General features: G+C 43.9%; 2 protein-coding genes across 2 annotated transcripts in view; one reads left to right on the top strand and one right to left on the bottom strand.

The window, feature by feature from the left end:
- Window positions 1-3,416, top strand: part of TM6SF1 (transmembrane 6 superfamily member 1) — a 27,932-nt gene extending 24,516 nt beyond the window's left edge. Inside the window, exon 10 of the mRNA XM_005878454.2 lies at window positions 2,330-3,416. Coding sequence (XP_005878516.1) covers window positions 2,330-2,521 — 192 coding nt within the window. The 3' untranslated portion in view covers window positions 2,522-3,416. The remainder of the gene's footprint in view (window positions 1-2,329) is intronic.
- Window positions 3,417-4,573: 1,157 nt separating this feature from the next.
- On the bottom strand, window positions 4,574-14,208 carry LOC102261123 (hepatoma-derived growth factor-related protein 3). The gene is made up of 6 exons (XM_014549583.1): window positions 14,203-14,208; window positions 13,855-13,931; window positions 10,893-11,031; window positions 10,404-10,562; window positions 8,688-8,834; window positions 4,574-5,797 (listed from the first exon to the last, which is right to left on the bottom strand). Exons 1-6 carry the CDS (start codon window positions 14,206-14,208, stop codon window positions 5,792-5,794), a joined length of 534 nt encoding a protein of 177 aa, XP_014405069.1. The 3' UTR covers window positions 4,574-5,791.
- Between the last annotated feature and the right edge of the window lie 10,369 nt (window positions 14,209-24,577).

Here is a 24,577-nt window from a genome sequence, read left to right as displayed (position 1 = left end):
TATTTTTAATTATAAATCTGTGTTTTCTATCAAAATTACTTCTTGCGTGAATTTTGGGACACCCTTTATAAGCTTTTTCCTTTATGGAAACCTTTAAGAAACACCTCAGAAATGATCAGGTAGATGCTCAGCCTCACATTTCTGCATTTTGGAGAAATGCTTTGTGGAAGCTTTATGGGTTTTGACAGTCACGAGACCAGGACTGTAGAACGTTTATTGAACTCTCACAATGCGACCGGTGCCACACGGAACATGAGACACAGTACCTGCCCGGCGGGCTTGCACTCTAACCTAAGGACATGACTGTTTCCTGCTGCCGCTGGGAGTGTGCTGTTGGGGACAGTGAGGTATTAACCGCACTGTTGGTGCAGGAGAGGAGCCTACGGCCTCACCGCCTGCGGGTTTCCCTCCGCAGGTGGGCATGACCCCTCGTATTACCCATTCTCTCCACGATGGTTGGCACGTCCCCACATTTGGTGATTTTTGTGGCGCGTACAGTGCAAGCGTCTATAAAGACAGAGACACCAAACCCACGTTTCAGAAAATCCGGGTATGAATCTGGCCTCAGGTACAGAAGACAAAGTTTGGTTATGTATTCAGACAGTTACTGAAAATAGGCTCTAGGGAAACACAGTGCCGGGGGCCGAGCTCCGGTTCCGGGTCCCAGAATGTCCACAGCAGCGGCCCCGCGCATGCCCTGGGCTCTCAGGGTCTCCTGGCTTCAGAGCCCAGAGATGAAACCCAGCTGACCACTTGCTGGGTTCGGCCTGGAGTCTGCCGCTGGGGAGGTGTGTGTGGGGCAGAGTCCTCTCAGGGCCTCATGGGTCACAATGCAGGGGTGTCCTTGACAGAACAAAAGTTGAACCAGAGGCCCCCAGAATGTAGCGGGAATTCGTGAAGACGTCCCTGATACAGACCCATACACATGCTGCTTAAGGAAGCTGGTCCTTTTCTTAAGCATAAGGTTCAGGGCTCAGTAACACCTTTATCTGTTAGCCACTCAGCAGAAGAAACAGATTTCATAGGGAAGGAAAGAGAAGACAACATATGTGTATTTAAAGCAGGTTAGTTTTTCATTGTTGCTTCCGTGCCTTCTTTCGAGTGTAACGTCTTTTGTCTCTTCACTTTGATCCTGATGAATAATCCACCACTTACTACATTCAGATTCCCAGTTCTTTATCCACGTGCACCTTGAATTTCAGTGAGATATGAAACTGAAATGCAGACTCCACGACTGCCTTTTGTAATGATACAAGGATCCTGAGGAAATCTCACAGAAGCCTTTTTCTAACAGTTTTCCCCTGTTCTTATGAAAAGCATCAAAAAAAGATGGCCCGGCACATTCTGCTGTGTGTTCTGAACAAGCCCAGGGGTACAAGTGGGAAGTGCTGGCCTTTCCATTCTGCACAGTTGGATTTGAAAAGGTCGCCTGTGCGTACCCTGGCCATTTTACAGAGCGCACCCCTACCCCTACCCCACCCCATGCTGGTAACAACCCCAGCTCGCAGAACAAACCTTGGCGTTTTTAAGAAACAAATACACGAATAAATAAACCAGCAAAAAATACATAATCAAGGGCTTTGAGCTTTTGCTCCAGGGAGTAGGTAAAAGACTGATACATGAAACCGAGGTCCCCAGTGCTGCTTTTTAAATAGTTATGTTAAAAATCTTTTAGCCTTCTCAATTCTGTACTTTCTTCATTTTTTTTTTTGGTAAATCCTCACTTGAGGATATTTTCCCATTGAGTTTTAGAGAGAGGGAGAGAAAGAGAGAAACATCAATATGAGAGAGACACATCGATTGGTTGCCTCCTGCACGCACCCCGACCAGGGCGGGGGAACCTGCAACCGAGGTAGGTGCCCTTGACCGGAATCGAACCCAGGACTCTTCAGTCTGTGGGCCGACGCTCTAACCACTGAGCAAAACCAGCCAGGGCTGTACTTTCATTTTTATGGGAACACATTTTGTCAGCCACGACCGAGTCTCATGATAGGATCCTCAGAATGCAAATCAGAAAACAAAAACAAGTCACCTGAGATTTTATTCAGATTTTTCTGTTACACTGACCTACTGATGTTTGTTTGCTGTGGGGCCCTGGATGGTTCATAAAACAGCTGGTATGCTAAAGCCACGCTCAAGAAGGTACACTTTATTTGAACAGTTCCGTCCAGACCGGCCCTATATTCAGTGACATATTCAAGACTATGGATTGGTCAAAAGCACTAGTCCTTTAGGGCATAGAGACATGGTCTGAAGGAATGAGCCAGAACGTGTCGCGCACCCAGCTGGTCACAAAATTCATGCTTACCCCTTTTCTTTAACGCTACAGGCTCAGTTTTCTCACATCGGTGCTTCTCTTCATGCGAGAACTGCTTACATCCACAGAGTCCCCGAGGAAGCGAAAATCCTCTTTCTAGCGTTCAACATAGCCTACGGAGCCCTTCCTCAGCTCCTGGCCTATCGCTGCATCTACAAGCCAGAGTTCTTCCTCAAAGCAAAGGCGGAGGAAAAGGTTGAATGAAAACAGGACTTCCTGTGGCTCTTGTCGAGATGGCGGGATTTTGATTCCCTGGTCCTGGGGTTTCGTCTCATTCCACTCCCTTCCCCTACACCAACACTGTTCTGCACTGAGTATGTGAGCTATCTATGGGACCGCGTGGGTCAATTTTTCTTTTTTTTTTTTTTGAAGGAAAGCTGAAGTTGTTGAGAGAAACAGTTTGTTTAAAGAAATTTATTCAAAAATTTATTGTGAGGAAACTTGACCATCTCAATGTTCTGTTTGCGCATACTAAGTATATGTGTGAAAAATGACTATTTAGCTCCTACAACAGTGAGCATGGAAACAAAACTATTCAAAAGTGAATATGCTTTCTGCGTATTACAGATTCAAAAAAGCAAATTGAGATTGGAGAAATATTTTTGCATATAAGATGTCTATGCTTCATTATCAACATCAATATAAGAGGCAAATTACCAGCGTATTTTACAATGTTATTTGAAAAATGTTTTCCCAGGGGAAGTATATTATTTACTGTTTTAAAAACTGCTTTTGCTAAAATGTTTTTGTGAGTTTAAACAGCTAAGGAGGGATCGATAACTTTATGATTATCCTTAATGGAATACTTGTTTTACTGGTGAAAGGAGAGATTTCTATTGTATTTCTGTGTATATTTTTAATAAAATGATTTTTGACCTTTTATGATGACAAACCTTATTTAATGTGAAACATTTTTTTCATACGGTTTTGTAGTTTATTTTAAAAATCTGTCATTTATATGTTCCAATTTAAAATGCCACCTACATTCTCCTTATGCTTTAGTGTCAGCAATGAAGAGGTCGTGTGATGAATCAAACTTCATTAATTTTAAATTCAATTAAAACACTCAAAATTAAAAAGACCTTTAAAGAAAAAGAACTGGATTGTCATTTCTACTCTCTTTTCTTTTTTTTTAATCCTCACCGGAGGATATTTTTCCTTTGATTTTTAGAGAGAGAAACATTGAAATGAGAGAGACATTGGTTGCCTTCTGCATGCTCTGACCATGATTTTTAGAGAGAGAAACATTGAAATGAGAGAGACACATTGGTTGGTTGCCTCCTGCATGCCCTGACCAGGGCTGGGGAGGAGCCTGCAACCAAGGTACGTGCCCTTAACGGGAATCGAACCCGGGACCCTTCAAACTGCAGGCCAATGCTCTACCCACTGAGCCAAACCAGTGAGGGCATTTCCTACTATCTTTTAATGAACGTTCACATGTGGAACTGTGAGTGAGAACAGTATGAGAAAGAAAAGTATTTGCTGAATGAGAGAACCCACAGCACAGCTGCCTCCTCAGAGCCCGAGGTGGGCAGGCGGGGATTTCCGAGCCTCGGCTGCCATGGCCACCATCACCATCACCATCACCATCACCATCACCATCATGAATAGCCCTGGGCCAGTGGTCGGCAAACTCATTAGTCAACAGAGCCAAGTATCAACAGTACAACGATTGAAATTTCTTTTGAGATCCAAATTTTTTAAACTGAAACTATATAGGTAGGTACATTGTTATTAACTTAATTAGGGTACTCCTAAGCTGGCCTTTCTAAAAACGTCCCCAATCTGAGGGCCGACCTCAGCGAACGTACCCCCACTTCTTCTAACGCCACTTCTTCAAAATAGACTCGCCCAGGCTGAAAACTGACTTCTGCGCGTGGGCCATGAAGTTTCACTCGCACTGTACGTGCGCGCCCGCACGTGGTATTTTGTGGAAGAGCCCCACTCAAGGGGCCAAAGAGCCGCATGTGGCTCGAGAGCCGCGGTTTGCCGACCACTGCCCTGGGCCTTTACAGCTTCTCACATTCTGTCTTCATGTCATTTTTTTAGCTCTTCGCCAAAATAAGAAAAGTAGAAGAAAACAGGGTCCAGATAAAAACCCGGATGAGGTCAAGTGTCTGAGCTTAGGGTCCAGTGAGCTGGTAAATATCTTAGATGTATAAGCAACCACAGGCCATTCCTTCCCCTCCCCCCAGTGTTTACAAAAAACCCTTACAGCCCGGAGAGAGTATGAAAATAAGACCTCACCTGCACTGGTTCTATTGCCAACTTGCTGTCAACAAACTTCGCTTTAATATGTGAATCACATCAATACCTCACATTACATTTATGAAGCCAAGTTACACCAACGTAGTGGTTTACAACCTCAAACCTTACTCCCAGGACACATTCCAATAAATTTATTCTGTAAAAACAATACATTTTTTTTTCTTCTTTTTTTTTTTTTTTTTACAGTAAACTTTTCAACTACAAACCTCGAGTACGCGAAATATGTTTCAAAGACAAGCATAACAGGATTGAGGAAACCCAAACTGACTAAATGTGTCCTCACAATATAGGCTGGCATAAAAATAAATAAAACTCTCTATGATCACAATAGCAACGAGAATGTACACATAATAATGGCGTGTGGATGGAGAGTAGCTATTCTAATTCTAGTCCTGAAAGAAAACAAGTTCTTTTAAAAAGTCTGTATTTAAAAGTCGATGCTCTGTCTGGTTTCCCATAGGGCTGGCTGCTGCGGATGTCCAGCTTCAAGCTCCCACCTCGAGTGACCCGCTCGAATGGTCTTGGCAGTGGGGGGAAGAAAGTGTTGCCTCTATTTTGGGGTTAACACAAAAAGACGCACTGACCTCACATACAGAAACTGGGTTTGTGTACCTAACAGCGTGAGTCTGGAGAAGTAGAAGTTGTCAATGGGCTATTTCTAATACGGAATAGATATCTTACAATATGGTTAACCTTTACACCTGGCCTCGAAGATGAAGAACCATTTTCATTTCATCTTCAATATGCCAGCGTTACGTATCTAGGAACTGGCTCCCGGGTCCTGTCACCCAGAGGAGATACGTATCAGGTTGAGTGGTCATTTTAAAGAAATGCAAATTTGTATTGAACTGAGTGTGCGGTGGAGGCGGAGTGAGGCAGGAGGCTTCAGAACGTCACTGCCTTGATAAAAGGATCCTAGACGTGTGTAAGTCTGTGCAAACATCTTGATAACCCTCAGTGGTTAAGGGCAGCTTCATGCAACCAAGTAACAAGAAATTATATCAGTAACTTTAAAAAAGGCTAAAATGTCTTTTTTTTTTCTTTCTCTAAACACAAACAGAGAGGAATGTGAATCAAGGACATACAAACTGGGTTCAGTCAATGACAACAAGGACCGTGTGGGTTCGTAGCAAATCCGAGAACATGAGACAACCAAGCGCGCAACCTTCCTGTGGTTTCTCAAATACGCAGCGTTCACCACGGTGGTTAGGTCTGTAAGAGAAGAGAGGAGACGAGCCTTTAGGAGACGGAGGACATCAGCAACAGAAGCTTCTGCACCGACAGAGCGTACAGCTGGGCCTGCGGAGGCTCCCACCGGCACCGCGGCACAGACCACACTTAGCAAGCACAGCCTGGGGCTCTGCTTCATACCCGTCAGTGCAAAAAGCCAAAGGAACGACTAGGGTTTTTGTTTTTGTTTTGTAAAAATATATTTGCATTGATTTCAGAGAGGAAGGGAGAGGGAGAGACAGGAACATCAATGATGAGAGAGAATCACTGATCGGCTGCCTCCTGCACGCCCCCTACTGGGGATCAAGCCCACAGCCCAGGCACGTGCCCTGACGGGCATCGAACCGTGACCTCCTGGTTCATAAGTCGATGCTCAATCACTGAGCCACAAAACATTTTTTAAAAAGGCAAACTGCTTTAAAATTTAAAAAGCATTTGGAGTGTATGCAAATTATTCTGTATAATATTTACAACTTAATTACTTTGACATCGGGCTTGTCAAAAAACTAGAGTTGGCAAAATCAAGGTGGACAGAAAGAAAGGAAGCCCACTTTCTTTCAGAATTCAGGTGACGTGTGTGACAAAGAGGAAAGTCTCCGTGTGGGGCCCACTTTAAACTGTGCCAGGCCCCACTACCCCACAGGGATCCTGTCTTTGTTCTCTTCATCATTGACCCCAAAGTACCAAAGCCCCGAGTACGCTCTCATGGGACGAGTGAAAGAGGGAACCCAGGCCCCAAATATTTCTTCTAAAACAGCCTGCTTCAGGCCTCACTTCACCGAGCAGAGGGATGTGTTTGGAAGCACGCATGGCTCACGCGTGGGAGTGTTTTCACGCACAGACCCAGCATCTACACTGAACTGTACATGACGCCGTACGTGAGTCATGCCAGAGCCTTCAGAGAGGAAGCTGCTAAACCCGGCATCCCCTCGAGCGGCAGGAATACATTTCTCAGCCTCTGTTTCTACCAAATTGGGAAAGCCAATCTTAAAACCAACCAACAAACAAACTCCATTTAAAATCTGTGATCCAACCTGGCTGGCGTGGCTAGTGTTTGAGCATCGACCTATGAACCAGGAGGTCATGGGTCAATTCCCGGTCAGGGCACATGCCCAGGTTGCGGGCTCCATCCCCAGTGGGGCGTGCAGGAGGCAGCCAATCAATGACTTTCTCATCATTGATGTTTCTATCTTTCTCTCCCTCTCCCTTCCTCTTTCTGAAATCAATAAAAATATATTTTCAAAAATAAAATAAATAAAATCTGTGGCCTGCCCTCGCTGGTTTGGCTCAGTGGACGGAAGGGTCCCGGGTTCAATTCCGGTCAAGGGCACCTACCTAGGTTGCAGGCTCCTTCCCGGCCTGGGCCCTGGTCAGGGCACCAGCAGGAGGCAACTAATCGATGTGTTTCTCTCCCATCGATATATCTGTCTGTCTTTCCCTCTCTCTAAAATCAACAGAAAAATATCCTCAGGTGAGGATTAAAAAAAGTAAATAAAATGCAATGCCTGATGACTCCTAACTATTCACAAATAAAAGCGCGAGATACAAGATTATACTCACAGCCTTTGAAGGATTTCCCTCCCTTGTGAAGGAGGAAGACATCCATTTAAACAATAAAAAAAACACCCTTTTAACCAACCACAGAAACTTCTGTAGTAATGTCTTTTTAAAACATTAACATGAAAGGCAGTAGTTTCTATGCCCACATTGGTAGAAAATTCACAGCAACAACTAAGCAATCCATATTGAAGCATCGTTCAGAACAGATGGTCCCACAGCCGCCTCAATAAATCATTACTGCCCCACACACAGTGAAGGCGGCTCCAAAATGTGACCATCACTTTAATGACATGCTTTTCTTTTTGGGGGGGGGGGGGTGTGTCTTTAAACAAGGTAGCAGGTGGGACACAAGGAAATTGAATGTGTCAGGTACTCAAGCCTTCATTCAGTGAGGCTACAGGCAAAGGGAACAAGAGAGGACTATGTAGTGGAGGGAGGTGTGGAGAATAAAGACAGGCAGGGGCGGAGCGGAGCTGAGGTGGACGAGAGAAAACAAGGAACAACTAGAACCCTAACCACGGGGAATTATGGGAAGTGGATGGAGGAGGGACAGAGCTGAGAGGTAAACAGTACAAACAAGGACAGGCAAGAGCTAAGCTGGCACCAGAATTTAACAGACGAGTAACAGTCAGATATTTCAGGGGTTGGTGTTTTTAAACCATTTGCCACTGTTCAGTCTTCACAGAGAACAGACTCATGGAAAATGGCCAGGGGCAAAGTTGGCCTTCACTAACACTTTGGCAAAGGTGTTTTTGCTTGTGACTTTGAAGTTAACAGAAGTTAACAAAAGTAAACAAGACTCAAAGTGGACAAGTTTTCCTGTTGGGTCCTTTAAAAAATCAGCATTCATATACTGTTTGAATACTTAAATATGTAAAGCCCCCACGGGCACAAAAATGGACAGAAGCAGCAGTAGGAACCCCCCTATTTTGAACATGCCGTTTATTTTATAACTAAAGAAATGCAACTGTCAGATGTGGAGGTGGCATTTCATAATTTCAATATTTCACGCCTGACTTTAAAAGGCTTTCAAGTTGCTTAAGTTAGTTTAGAAAAGAATAAACTGTTGGTAGAGTTCCAAGCTGACAGGCAGGTGCAATTCCCACCTGGCCGGCCTGTTTGCAGTCGAGCAGCTGCTCTTACCCAGGAGCTGTCAGTGGAGGGGTATACGGACCGACCGACCGACCGACCGGGCTGAGAGTACTTCCTCATTTACTAAGACAACGTCTAATGCTGAGATACGAGTCCTGACTCTGCAGCCAAGTGTCTTCTAAGTGAATATGAGCTGAGAGAACCGCGTGCGCCTCCTTACCCCTTCGCTGGTTTTCTGCAAGTCTGAAGCTGTGTTTCTCGTGTCATTGCCGGCGTCTCCACCCTCCGAGCTGCTTTTGTTTTCCTCTTCTTTGCAGTCCTTGTCGTCGTCATCCCCCGGAGACTTCCGGGACTGTTTAGAGGATTTCTAAATGTTTAGAGAAGTTAAAAATTATAGCCAAGTAGAAACCCAAACGCACAAGTGTAAGAGATGCAGAAGGAGCCGACCTACACCTGCCCTTTCTGGCCTGACACAGGACGTAAGTCCACAACACGCAGGGTGCCAGGGCCGGGCTAGTGACCTTGGGTCAGTCACTTCACCTCTCTGGGCCTCAGTTGAACCAGCTGCAAAAGAAGCAGAGGTAGCCCCACTGGTGTGGCTCGGTGGTAGAGTGTCGACTTATAAACCCAGAGGTCACGGTTCTATTCTGGTCAAGGCATATGCCTGGGTTGGGGGCTCGAACCCCAGAAGGGGGCGTGCAGGAGGCAGCTGATCAATGATTCTCTCTCATCATTGATGTTTCTATCTTTCCATCTCCTTTCCTCTCTGAAATAATAAAAATATATATTTTTTAAAAAGAAGTACAAGTGGACTAGTGCTTCTTTTAGTCCTGTCCAGAAGCAAGATGTTAAAAGCAGAAAACAGAGATTCACCCACCCAGAACACTGTCAATGAAAAAGTACAGCTGGGCAGACACCACGTGGGGAAGGCTACAGAGCTAGAAGGCACCCTGGAGGATGGGGAAAATTCTGATTATTTTGTTATTTGCAAACTTTATCCCCATCAAAGCAAATATCATGGTTTTCGTTAATTGCATGGGAAATAATATGCATTTATTCAATTTTACCTGTATGCAAGTTGGGTGGATTTTATAGGCCATAAAATACAATGTTTATAGTCTGATAAACTCTTGATACTTGATTTTGAGGCGTTTCCTAAGTATTTCCAGTCACTAAACACCAGAATCTCTGGGAAGTAATTTATCCAAATATTCAATCATGTGACAGACCAACTGGACCAATCTTTGTTCTTCAAAGGTCTGTTTGTCTTGGTTTCAGTTTCTAAAAGGTGATCAGTTTTCACAATCTCATGGTTTTTCTTTCCCTTTTTTTTTAAAAAAAAGTTTTTATTTATTTCAGAGAGGAAGAGAGAAGGAGAGAAATATCGATGTGAGAGAGGCACATCGATTGGTTGCCTCCCACATGAGCCTTGACCAGGGCTGGGGACCTAACCTGCAACTGAGGTAACATGCCCTTGACCGGAACTGAACTCGGGACCCTTCATTCCGAGGGCAATGCTCTATCTACTAAGCTGATCCATGATTAAAAAAAAAGAAAGAAAGAAAAAGAAAAAGAATATTGTATCGTTAGCACACTGAGATGGTCCTGCATTGTTCCGATCCTCCTATGTCCCTAAATTCTCCAGCTCTCACCTGGAGGCTATTGTAGGACACACACCTATCCTACGTCTGTGACTGAAGAAAATCCTCCTCTCGCTGAGAAGGTGGTATTTTCGGGGTCCAACCAGCCCCCTGAGTCTACAGCCAGTTGCCCTCCCCTGAGGTTACCTGTCTGATTCCCTTCTGCTCTACTGTCTCTAAGGCAGAGGCCCACAGAGCGAGCACACAGCCGTGTGCCCGAAGAAGGAAGTAAAAAGAACCTAAAACTTTCAGTGACTATGCATAGAACATAACAACGGGAGCAGCCTCTTAGTAACCTTTGAAGTGTAGGACTTTTTCCGTTTCGAGCCAGCTTTTTCATTCTTCCTTTTGCCTTTTCCATCTTCTTCGACTCTATCCCCTTCTTCCTCGCTGCTCGCATCGGCGGTGTTGCCGCCTTCCCCCTCAGTTTCTGAAGAGCTCTGCTGTTGAATTGCCTGACAAATAAAATATTAGCCAGTTACACTTCTGAAAAACGAGCCAAGAACACAGACGGTGAAAAGAATCGCTCCATTTTAATTTGAAAGGGTTCAGCTTACTCTTAAAGATTTTCAAAATAAAGGGCTGTCAGCCTCGATTTCCCTGACTTGAACCCTCTTGGGTAACAGAATTATATTTAACCCCAAATGCTACCGAAACCAAAAAAGAATTCTGGCTTCAAATGGAGGGAGGGTAACTTTTAGTACAAAGGCCATATAAGAAAGATCCAAAAGGGAGCGAAAACCAAAGAGATGAGCTACAGCAAGTGACAAGGAAGCACACCCTACCTGGTACCCAGTGAACTTTACTCCGGGGTTATTCTCTATTTCCCACAATCCTTCATTGAATCCTTTCCGTTTGTTGGACTTTCCGAACTTGTCTTTGTATTCTTTATATGGAAAAAGATCTTTTGGACCAAGAAATGCACTGTAGAGACACATTAGAAATGGAATTGATACTCTGACCTTCAAATGTAAGGCATCTTAAAAAAGATATGTATATATATTTATTGATATCAGAGAGGAATGGAGAGGGAGTGAGGGAGGGGGGGGGGGGGGAGAGAGAGAGAGAGAGAGAGAGAGAGAGAGAGAGAGAGAGAGAGAGAGAGAGAGAGAGAGAGAGAGAGAGAGAGAGAGAGAGAGAGGGAGAGAAACATCAATTATAACAGAGAATCTTTGATCGGCTGCCTCCCATACACCCCACACTGGGGATGAAGCCCATAACCCAAGCATGTGCCCTGATCGGGAATTGAACCTTGACCTCCTAGTTCATAGGTTGATGCTCAACCACTGAGCTACACCGGCAGGGCCAAATGTAAAGTATTTTTAATATCAATATCTACTAAGGTGCCAGAGTATATTTTAGTAAACAAATTAAAAATAGCTCAATCCTTAGAGCATCGTCTTGATATAACAAGGTTGTGGATTTGATCCCTGGTCAGGACATATACAAGAATCAGCCAACGAATGTATAAAATAACTGAACAACAAATTGATATTTCTCTCTCTCTCAAATCAATACATAAAAATTTTAAAAAGTATATGAATAAATAAATCCTCTGAGTTAGGCACCTATCACAGATGTTTTATAGACATGCTTCAAGGCAGAAAAAAACAGATAGCTGGGTATACAAACCAGCAATCCTGGATTGTGCTACTTTCTTCTTCTTTTTTTAAAATAAAATATATTTGTATTGATTTCAGAGAGGAAGGGAGAGGGAGAGAGAGATAGAAACATCAATGATGAGAGAGAATCATTGATCGGCTGCCTCCTGCACGCCCCCTACTGGGGATGGAGCCCACAACCTGGGCATGTGCCCTTGACCGGAATCGAACCTGGGACCTTTCAGTCTGCAGGCCGATAGATGCTCTATCCACTGAGCCAAACCAGCCAGGGCTGGATTGTGCTACTTCCCAGCAATCTCTCTATGAAAGAAAACATAAGTTGCATAGGCCACAGTGTCTATTAGATAAAAGCAAAACAAAAGAAAATAACACTAACTTCCTGAATGAAACCCAACTATTTCTCACGTGAAGACAAGAAAGACGTTTGTCTCCAGGGCCCTCTCCTGGGGAGCTCCCTTTCCAGGCCCGTATGCGGACGAAGCCAGAGTGGCAGGCAGCAGGCAGCAGGCAGCAGGCTAAGGCACAGCTCCTGCCTGCCTCTACTAACACCCAAGTGAACATAAGGGTGACCCTGAATTTGAAGACGTGTAAGATTTCCCAATAGTTTTCAGCTTCCCCCCACATTTGCAATTTCTACTCCCTGTGTGCGTAATTAACCATACACATTCTTAGTGTGTCAAGGCTGCCAACTGTCCCCACATATCCATTATCGTCTTTCTTTTATTTATTTTTTTAAATTTATTTTTTATTTTTTAAATATATTTTACTGATTTTTTACAGAGAGAAAGGGAGAGAGATAGAGAGTTAGAAACATCGATGAGAGAGAAACATCGATCAGCTGCCTCCTGCACATCTCCCACTGGGGATGTGCCTGCAACCCAGGTACATGCCCTTGACCGGAATCGAACCTGGGACCTTTCAGTCCGCAGGCCGACGCTCTATCCACTGAGCCAAACCGGTTTCGGCCGTCTTTCCTTTATTAATGGGTTGATTCCTCCTCCCGATTTTCCCCTCCCTAGAGCCTATGTTTTCCAGCTGCCCTAACAGCTGGGTGTGGCCACACGACCAACTTCTTGCCACTGGAATGAATGCAAGCGGAAGCGACACCTGCAACTCCCCTGTCATTTCCTTACGAGAAGTTACTTGTTCTCTTTCTTCCCCCTTCCCTCGACCTGGAAGATGCACAGGTGCTGTTTAGCCAATTTGTTTGTTTTCTAATGAAAACTTTTTTATTTTTAAAGAAATAAGCAGCCCTAGCAGGTTTGGCTCAGAGCTTCAGCCTGCAGACGGAAGGGTCCCAGGTTCAATTCTGGTCAAGGGCACATGCCCAGGTTGTGGGCTCCATCCCCAGTAGGGGGCGTGCAGGAGGCAGCGATCAATGATTCTCTCATAACTGATGTTTCTATCTCTCTCCCTCCCTCTCTGAAATCAATAAAAATATATGGAAAAAGAAATATGCAGACAAGGACAACACACCACAGGGAATGGCAGGACAGAGGAACCTGGGTTCCTAGAACACAGCATTCTACCCACCTCGTTCTATCTGCCTATCTCTGGATTGTTTCAAAAGAAATAAACTTCTGTATCATTTAAAATACCTGTCTTTCAGGTTTTTTTATTCAATAGGTTAGCCTGTACTCTAACCAATACAATTAGAAAACCTTAAAAAATTTGTGGTATGTGTGCTCTGGGGTCCCACAAATTGAGAGAGCCGTAGAGAACACAATTTTGCTCTGTGATAACTTACATTTATCACAGAGTGTAATATTACAGGAAGTATGAATGGGAAGTCTGTGAAGTATGAATGGTAAACATTTCTCTGGACAGAAACATGTAAGAGCTACAGAAGCAATGACTGGTGGCAAGAGGATCACCGTAGGACTTCGAAGTGTCCCAAAGGGGAATTCTGGGTGATGCTCACATTTGAACAGAAACAAAGATGACATTTAAAAGGAAACTGTTTGAAAATCTTTACCTTAAGAAAAACACATTAAGGTTTGCAATTTTATATAACTGATTATAATGATTTGCACAACATGTGAAATGTTATAGATCCTCTATGAACAATGCAGTCTAGCAGTGTCAAATTGGAGCTTTGAAACTTTAGGTTGGTTTGCTGACTTACGTTTCATGGGTGCCAAAAAAGAAGATAGGATACTTGTTTGCTGGAGGTTTCACCGCTCCCTCTGGGAGTTCATCAATCTATTAGAGATAAATGTAAGTTATTAAATAGGCAGTTAAATCATGTAAGATACTATAAACATGATGCAAACATTGAGAATTTATTAGCTTCAAAATAAAATTACTCTAACCAAAATCCCAATAGTTTTTCTTTTCTTGAACCTTACAAAATGCTTCTATTTTTTCTTAAAAATTTTTTAAAATTTATTTATTTTTGTTTGTTATAAAATGATTCTAAAGGCCAATGCAGCCCAACGCATAGATGAGTGTAACACTGTAAACTGATTATAACCATCATGGACATACATCATCAGGAACCGCAACTACTCACTTCCTTCCATTCAAGAGAATTACTCCTGGGAACCGATCCTAGTGAGGTAATTAAAACAACAACAACAAAACCTCAAAAGATGCACTTTGGGGGGATAATAGCGAATTTACACACACACACACACACACACACACACAAACACACACACACCCTAGAAATGGAGCATTGCCAAACAGAAGATGAAAAATTAACTCTGATTATGCCACCTCCTTGCTTCAAATCCTTCCACAGCAGCTACTGAGCACAGCATTCCTAGCTGTGCCTCTGAAACCCGTGGCGCTAGTAAAAACTAAAAATACTGCAGCCTTTCCCCAGACCTACCAATTCTTACGTACAGCTGAGGCGGAGAAGCTGGAGGGGATTACGTCCAAACTCCTCAGAATGTTCTATAGTTAGAATGTTCCAGGAAACGTTCCTTGACTCTGAAATCTGCATCCGTGGCCCCAACCTTTCCTCTGTTTCTAGGCATGAAACCACAAACACCTACCAACCACCCGGAGGTCCTACAAGCAGCTTAACCTGGACAAGAGGCTGCAAACAGGAGGCGAAGCAGGCACGTGAGTGTGGAGAGCAAGGAAAGGCCTGGCGTTGTCTCTGGAAGGAATCTGCAGCCTCGGGAACTAACACAAGACACCGGCCCGAGGCCTCCTCACCACAGTGCACCTCTGAGCTGATGGGCCATGTGCGAGGCGCAGACGCTCTGGTGAACTGAGCAAAAATGGACGCTGAGTCCACAAATCTGTAGTCAGGTCCTGCTTCTGATCTGAATTGTGGCATCGCAGGCATCACTTCATCTCTTAGGACCCTGACTTTTCCGTCTGTAAAATGCGATGGCTCCACTAGGTAACCTCTAGGTTTCCTGGAATTCTATGGCTTGCCTAAAAGGGAACTAATTTCCTTGGACTGTTTTTGTTTCCTATCTTAATTATGGGGAGAGATCTCACTGATTTACTCAGCTCTTCCAACCCTCCCCCAAAAGTATTTAAAGACAGAGAATCATGGAAAACTAAATTCAGATGTTTGTGAAACCAATTAATAAGACTGTGCCAATTTGGGCATCACTCTTTTTTTATTTTTTATTGATTTCAGAGGGAAAGGGAGAGGGAGAAAGAGAAAGAGAGAGAGAGAGAGAGAGAGAGAGAAACATCAATGATGAGAAAGAATCATTGATCGACTGCCTCCTGCACATCCTCCCAGGATCGAGCCCACAACCTGGGCATGTGCCCTGACTGGGAATCGAACCATGACCTCCTGGTTCATGGGTTGATGCTCAACCACTGAGCCACACTGGCTGGGCATCGCTCTTAATTTTTGGCATCAATTTCTTTGGGTTTTATGTTATCAACGTAAAATGATATGCAATATCTGCTTTTTTCACCTTAAATTCTATTTTGTCTGATATAAAGTATTGCCATTTCTCTTTTTACTCAACTTTGACAAAGGGGTATTTCCAATTTGGGGGTAATTCTTGCTTTCTATTTTCTGTTAGGTTGGTCTCTTATAAACATTATATTGTTGGTTTTTATTTATCAATCCAAATGGAGACCATTTATACTTGAATATCATGTCTGGCTTTTTATGCCTGCATTTTTCTCTTTGTGTTTACCTTTATTCTATGAATTATAACTCAAATACCTCACTTTTAATTCTACAAGTTCTTCAAATACTCCAAGAACACTATTTAAACAGTAATATTTACCTAATAATATAAAGACAATATTTATGTATTCTAATCTGAAGCAAAAAGGTACTTAGTCCTTTCCCCTCTCTTCCTTTCTTATTCATTAATCTTTCCTTCATCTCTCCTCTATTTTGTGTTACTGTTTCGTTTAATAAATTAGTAATCACTTCTCTTGTTATAGTGACTGTAGGCAACGACCCAGGGCAGATGTCTTCAAAGGAACAGGAAGAAGGCAAAGAGCAGATGGAACAGGATGTCAACAAGGAACTTCCTGAGAATCAGTTTCAGCTGAAGACCCAAGACAGCAAAGAACACACTCCTAAATGAGGTGGTAACCACGTCAGCCTTGCGAAGAATGCGGTGAAAAACCCTTGTAGACTTAGCTCTACCACCACTACCACCAAATAGGGTGGGAGAGGGCAGGAAGAGTTGGACATTAGGAGAGGATTTGGGGGAAAAGCCCCCTTCCCCAAGTCTGTTGGGAGAGCTTAGATAGGTCTTCCGGGCTTGGGAGTCACAGAAGACGGGGGTTTGACTCAAGTCTGAGAAACCTTGAGAAAGAGTCCAGGACTTTCTGGTTAGTTGCTCTGATGGCAGCGTGAAAGGGGAGCGACTTGCACTCCCAGAGTTTCCATGGTAAAGATGTGAGTCTTCCATGAACCATTCGCTAGCGATAGCGTGGGGTTGTCTTAACACCTGTCCAATAGGCCACCTGGAGGTTAAGGGGACCACAGCAGGAAGAAGGGAGAAATGTACCATGAGATAGTCAGGGAGGGAGGGGGCAGTTTTAAGTGACTATTCCCAAAAGAGGCTCATTAACCTGTATAGAGAAGTGAAAATGAGATAAAGCCAGGAATACTGGTGGTAGGCTGCTTCTAAAGTGGCACCAATGATTCTCATTTCCTGGCATTCTTGGCCTTGTACAATCCCCTCTTCTTGAGTGTGGGCTTGATTTGCTTACTTCTAATGAATGGACTATAGCAAATGTCCTATCCATCTTGCTGACTTTTGCCCTTTTGCTTGCTTGCTGAGGAAGCCAGCTGCTGTGTGAGTTGCTCAATGGAGAAGACCATGTGGCTTGGAACCCAGGAAGGGCTCTGACCAACAACCCATGAACAAACAAGGCCTTTACGCCAATAACTCAGGAGGAACCAAACCCTGCCAACAATTGGAGTGAGCTTGGAAGCTAATCCATCCCCTTATGATGATCTTGTGAGAGACACAGAGGCAGAAGGTCCAGGTAAGCTATTCCCGGGTTCCTAACCCACAGAAACTGTGTGAAGTGTATACCCCAACTGAGCATTTTACTTAAAAAATTATACTTTTGGCCCTAACTGGTTTGGCTCAGTGGATAGAGTGTCGGCCAGAGGACTGAAGAAGGGTCCTGGGTTTGATTCTGATCATGGGCATGTACCTTGTTGTGGGTTCAATCCCCAATAGGGGGCGTATAGGAGGCAGCTGATCAATGTTTCTCTCTCATTGATGTTTCTAACTCTCTATCCCTCTCCCCTCCTCTCTGTAAAAATCAATAAAATTTATTTTAAAAATTATACTTTTGCATTATCATTTTGATGACTACCTTTCATATCATATCTACATCTATATATGTATATGGGATATATCACAGGCACTTTTATCATGGAGATCCTTTTTCTTTTAAATTGAGGTGTGTGTGTGTTTATCAAGGGAGTGGCTGAGTGGAGGCTTACCTCCACAACTTCCCTCAGACGTACTTTTATCCCCAGTTAATCATTATTAATAACAAAGTATGTTTTTCTCCATATTTATATACATACAAATGTTTTATACACAGGGAGAAGTGTTTTGAGGGGAGACTACTGTGTTTTATGCGTACACACACACAAAATGAATCACATTTTATTACATTCTCTGCATTATGAAGAGTCCTTAAAATCAAATGGCATAGATCTAACTCATTTGTTTACTTTTAAAAAATATATTTTTATTGATTTCAGAGAGGGATAGGGAGAGAGAGAGAGACAGAGAGACAGAGAGAGACAGAAACATCAATGATGAGAGAGAATCATTGACTGGCTGCCTCCAGCACACCCCCTACTGGGAATCGACCCTGCAAGCAACCAAGGCCGCCCTGACCAGGAATCAAACTGTGACCTCCTAGTTCAAAGGTCAATGCTCAACCACTGAGTCATGCCGGTCAGGCTAAATCATTTATTTTTAATGGATGCACAATAATCCAGTGATTAGATAACCTATAATTTATTTAAGTTTTCTCTACTGGGTGGGTGTTTATCTTATTTTTAGTGTTTTTACCCTTTAAAAAGGGCTACTGTAAACATATTTAGATTTTTATGTACTGCAGCTTCTATTTCCACAAGATAGATTTACAGGAGTGAGATTGCTGGATCACAGATTAGAGGTATTTTTCATTTTAATAGGTATTGCCAGATTGCTTTCAAAAAAGGCTGTAAAAATTTACATTTCCACCAAGGTATGAAAATGACCTCCCTTCCAATCTCTGACAGCATGAGGTGTTCATGCTCTTTTAGATTTGCATTTCCCTGATTAATGGTGAGATTAAACATCTTTTCATAGGTTTATTGGCCATTAGGATTTGCCCTTCAGGGAACTGACTATTCCTATCATTTTTGCATTTCTGTACAGGGTTCTATCTTTTTACTATTCATTTGTAATATATTAACCTGATATCTATAATTTCCATAGCAAATATCTTTCTCCATTATATATTATGCCCATTGAAACGTTCTTTCTTTCTTTCTTTTTTTTTTCATTGAAACATTTTCTTTTCTTGAGTTCCAGAACACTGATACTTTTCCCCCTTCCTCACATAGCTCCACTTACTCCCTTGGTGATTTCATCCAATTTCAAGGTTTTGAATGGCATCTATGTGTCTCATTTTTCTACCCCCGAACTCCAGACACAGTCTGAGCTTCAGTCTCACTAGCTGGGTGTCTCTAGGCATTTCAAATAAAAGAGTTCTAAAAACAAACTCTTAGTCTTATGGCCTAACCTGCCTGCCATTTAGTATTCCTGATGTGAGTAATTGGCATCACTGCCCAACGAGATGCTCCCATTAGAAATCTGTAAGTCCTTTATATATATTTATTAGAGGCCCAGTGCACGAATTCGTGTGCGGGTGGAGTCCGGCTGGCCCCGCCCCTGATTGGGATGGGGGGGCTAATCGGGGGTGGGGCTGTGGGTGGTTGGCTGCCCCACCCCCTGGTTGAACTCCCGGTCGAGGGGACAATTTGCATATTAGCCTTTTATTATAGGATATCGGTTGATTTCAGAGAGGAAGGGAGAGGAAGAGATAGAAACATCAATGATGAGAGAGAATCATTGATGGGCTGCCTCCTGCACGCCTCTTCCTGGGGAATCAAGCCCGCAACCCAGGCATATGCCCTTGACCCTTCAGTCCACAGGCTGATGTTCTATCCACTGAGCCAAACCAGCTAGGGCGAAATACGTAAGTTCTTATTCATTTATTTCCCATAAAGACATATCTATCACTAAGTCCTTCAATTACACCCCCAATACCAACCTAACCAGTTCTTTCTACACCCACTATGCTCCCCTATGGTCTACTCCACCATCACCTAATGCCTCTAATTTTTTTAAAAAATATATTTTATTGATTTTTTACAGAGAGGAAGGGAGAGAGATAGAGAGCCAGAAACATCGATGAGAGAGAAACATCGATCAGCTGCCTCCTGCATGCCCCGAACTGGGATCAAGCCCGCAACCTGAGCATGTGCCCTTGACCAGAATCGAACCTGGGACCTTTCAGTCCGCAGGCCTATGCTCTATCCACTGAGCCAAACTGGCTAGGACACGCCTCAACTTCTACAAAAGCCTCCTAACTGGGCCCTTTGCATCCACCTCCCTTCCCTCCACCCACACCCCCAACAATCAATTCTTCAGACCCTCAACACAAGTCAGACCATATCATCTGCCCAAAACTCTCCAAGGGCTTTCCATCGTAGGACACGCCTCAACTTCTACAAAAGCCTCCTAACTGGGCCCTTTGCATCCACCTCCCTGCCCTCCACCCACATCCCCAACAATCAATTCTTCAGACCCTCAACACAAGTCAGATCATATCTGCCCAAAACTCTCCAAGGACTTTCCATCATTTTAAAAATCCTAAACTCATTAATGTAACTGTGAGACCCGACGTGATAGGCGTTTTGTCTACTTCCTCTCCTCTCCCCAGTGCTAGCTCGGTCTGATTTAGCCTGTGGGAGAGGAAAAACGCAGCAGGAAGACAGGAGGAGGGAGGAAATGCTCACATTTAGGATTGCAGCAATGACCCGGAATGCCTCTGCGAAGAGGGACCTCTGCCCTAGACTACTGGGAACAGACAAAAGGCAAACCACCACCCACACCCCCAACAATCAATTCTTCAGACCCTCAACACAAGTCAGACCATATCATCTGCCCAAAACTCTCCAAGGGCTTTCCATCGTTTTAAAAATCCTAAACTCATTAATGTAACTGTGAGACCCGACGTGATAGGCGTTTTGTCTACTTCCTCTCCTCTCCCCAGTGCTAGCTCGGTCTGATTTAGCCTGTGGGAGAGGAAAAAACGCAGCAGAAAGACAGGAGGAGGGAGGAAATGCTCACATTTAGGACTGCAGCAATGACCCAGAATGCGTCTGCGAAGAGGGACCTCTGCCCTAGACTACTGGGCACAGACAAAAGGCAAACCGACCGAATCAAGCACAAGTCTGAGAATGCCTCAACATTTAACTTACAGCAGCATGAATAACATGCTAAGGCTTTCGCCAGGCCATCTGCTAAATGCATCCTATTGTACTTTATCTCTTTTTAAGGAGAAAGATGTGAAGATAGCTTTGTCTCTCTGCCAAAAGCAACAATCTGAAAATAAGAAAGCAAAGAACAAAACCAAAAAACTTGGATGCATATGGGTTTCTGACAGGAATGAAGGGAGAGAGATAGAAACATCAATGATGAGAGAGAATCATTTATTGGCTGCCTCCTGCATGTCTCCTACTGGGGATCAAGTCCGCAACCTGGGCATATGCCCTTGACCGGAATTGAACCTGGGACCCTTCAGTCCGCAGGCTGATGCTCTATCCACTGAGCCAAACCAGCTAGGGCAATACAGTGCTTTTTGGATAATTTTCTCAGATTGCTTCCTTCAGCTCGTCTCAGTAGACCATTTGCTGGGGCAGAGAAGACAATAAAAGAATGACCCAGGAAGAGGTTTGTGGGGTGAATGTATCAAAGAGGAAAGGAGATTAGGGTGAGAGTACTGCAAGTGATCACATGGGTCTCTTTTTGGGTAAGGAAGGAATGAAGCCAGGAGGGGCTGGTATAACAAGAGAAAATGAGGAGGCAAGAGTTTAGTGTGGCCCTAGCGTCTCAGTAGACCATTTGCTGGGGCAGAGAAGACAATAAAAGAATGACCCAGGAAGAGGTTTGTGGGGTGAATGTATCAAAGAGGAAAGGAGATTAGGGTGAGAGTACTGCAAGTGATCACATGGGTCTCTTTTTGGGTAAGGAAGGAGTGAAGCCAGGAGGGGCTGGTATACCAAGAGAAAATGAGGAGGCAAGAGTTTAGTGGGTGGCCCTAGCCGGTTTGGCTCCGTGGATAGAGCGTCGGCCTCCGGACTGAAGGGTCCCGGGTTCGATTCTGGTCAAGGGCACATGCCTGGGTTGTGGCCTCGATCCCCAGTAGGGGGCGTGCAGGAGGCAGCCAATCCATGATTTTCTCTCATCATTGATGTTCCTATCTCCCTCTCCCTTCCTCTTTGAAATCAATAAAAAATATACTTAAGGAAAAAAAAAGAGTTTACTGGGTGTTTCCAATGATAGCGAATGAGAAGCAATTTAGTGGAGCAAAGGAGGGGTGTTCAATCACCGTCATCTCCATTTCACTTCAACCAGCTTCTCCAACTGTCCGCTCTTGTTGAACTGCTGTTTCTGTAGTTTGCTTTTACAGCAATGTCAAAACAAGGGACACATTTGTTCTTGGTTACCTGATCCCTTGTCATTAAATACATCTTTGCCCCAAACAAGGAGCTTATTAAAAATGAGCAATGGAGCCGAAACCGGTTTAGCTCAGTGGATAGAGCGTCAGCCTGCGGACTGAGAGGTCCCGGGTTCGATTCCGGTCAAGGGCATGTACCTGGGTTGCGGGCACATCCCCGGTGGGGGATGTGCAGGAGGCAGCTGATCGATGTTTCTAACTCTCTCTATCTCTCTCCCTTCCTCTCTGTGAAAAATCAATAAAATATATTTTAAAAAAAATGAGCAATGGAGGCCATCATATTTCATAACTCTATCAAAGGCTTTGTCCGTTCCCTGCCACCTGCATAACACAAGACAGGGCCGGGGAAAACAAAAGGCTGAGCTAAACAACCAGAGGTCTTGAATACCTGGCATTACACTCAGATTAATGTGGTATTACCCCTTATGTTCCCCTATATTTCAGTTTAGTATAATGGGGTTATGTGCTAGGAGAAGTGTACTTATTTTGTGTGAGTCAATCAGCCAGATGTGAGATATAAAACTGTGCTGATTATAACGTTTCAGAAATGTATATATATATTTTTTAGAAATCGAAGAATCCCTTACTATCATCATCAATATTAGGTTCTCTCTACTCAGACTGCTGGATCTAATAATAACAAGGAAATCCCTTTTTGGTTGGATAAAAGTGATTGAAAAGGAAACAGAACCATTAGAAATGTGCTAGGCCCATGACTTCACACCCACCTCAGAGGGTACCACAAGCCCACTCCACCTGCATGTCTTCTGGTTTAAGAGGCCCTCATCCTCGCCCAGCTGCTGTGGCTCAGTGGTTGAGCATCGACCTACGAACCAGGTCACGGTTCGATTCCCGGTCAGAGCACATGCCTGGGTTGCAGGCTCGATCCCCAGTAGGGGGCGTGCATGAGGTAGCTGGTCAATGATTCTCATCATTGATGTCTCTATCTTTTTCTCCCTCTCCCTTCCTCTCTAAAGTCAATAACATATATATATATACACATATATATATACATATATATACACACACACACATATATATATATATTTAAAACATGGACTTTTAAAAAAATATATTTCATTGATTTTTTACAGAGAGGAAGGGAGAGGGATAGAGAGTTAGAAACATCGATGGGAGAGAAACATCGATCAGCTGCCTCCTGCACACCCCCTACTGGGGATGTGCCCGCAACCAAGGTACATGCCCTTGACTGGAGTCGAACCTGGGACCCTTCAGTCCACAGGCTGACGCTCTATCCACTGAGCCAAACCGGTTACGGCAATAACATATATTTAAAAAAATAAATAACGGGCCCTCATCCTCAATCACACACAGCTTCACAAACCCAGGGAAACCCCAGGGCCTCAGTCCTACCAGCCAGCTCTATCCACTGAGCCAAACCGGTTAGGGCAATAACATATATTTAAAAAAATAAATAAGGGCCCTCATCCTCAATCATACGCAGCTTCACAACCCAAGGAAACCCCAGAGCCTCAGCGCCACCAGCCCGGGAACACCAGGTGCTCCGACAGTGCAGTAGTTAGCAAATGTACGGAGCTCATTACCCTTCAGAAGGCACGTACATGAAACTACAATTACCTTCAAGAGAGCTGTAGATACATTTGCAGTTCCAAGATTAAAAGGAAGAGGAGAGTAGAAAGATTTGCTCTGCATACCCAGCCTTTTGAGACCAAGGGAAATACTGGCCTGGATGGTTAAACGACCTAACATAATATAACTTTCACTTTTTAAGTTCATATGATCTTCAGATAAGGCTGTGACTACAGAAGATTTAGCTCAGGACTATCAATTCACCCCCCAAATCCAACTGCTGTTCTACATAGAGATGCATCTCATATAGTAATTTCTCTTTGGCCTAATAGACCAGATCAGTACTTTTCTTTTTCTTTAAAAAGAGAGTGAAACATCGATCTGTTGTTCCACTTACTTATGCACTCACTGGTTGCTTCTTGTAATGTGTCCTGCCCAGGGATCAAACCCACAACCCTGGCATATTGGGATGACACTCTAACCCTCTCAGTTACCGGCCAGTGCCAGACCAGTGCTTTTCACACTGTAGGTAGTGAAACTGATTTTATACAAAATGCAATATCTCATATAATAAAAGGCTAATATGCAAATTGTCCCCTCAACTGGGAGTTTGACCAGGCGGTGGGGCCAGCTGGCCCCACCCCACCCTGATTGGGGGCAGGGCCGGCCCACTAACCTCAGGTGTGCCTCCCCCTGCTAGCCTGATTGGCCCCGATTGGTGCAGGCCGGCAGGACCCCGCCTGTGTACGAATTCATGCACTGGGCCTCTAGTAAATATATAAGATTATGTCATTTATGATTTGATGATAAGATTTTTCTGGTTGTGTGTATGAGATTAATATTTATTTCATACTGTGGATTTAAGTAAAAAAAAAAAATCTGAAAGCCACTAAACTAGATTTAACCCCTAGAGTGCCGGGGAGTGCAATCACGCTCCTCCTGTCTTTCGCCAAAAGTGCCGGAAGCGCTATCGCACTCCTCCTGCAGTGTCACTATTAGATGCTAGTAGTTCACTCTTTATTGACAGATGGCACCTAAGTGCAGATTACTTATGATGCCGAATGTTTGTAGTTCTAAAATTGACCACTGGC

The sequence above is a fragment of the Myotis brandtii genome, unplaced genomic scaffold (assembly GCF_000412655.1).
Source record: "Myotis brandtii unplaced genomic scaffold, ASM41265v1 scaffold561, whole genome shotgun sequence".
NCBI classification, from domain to species: domain Eukaryota; kingdom Metazoa; phylum Chordata; class Mammalia; order Chiroptera; family Vespertilionidae; genus Myotis; species Myotis brandtii.
Note: the sequence above shows the minus strand (reverse complement) of the source record. Positions and strands in the feature narration are given on the sequence as shown.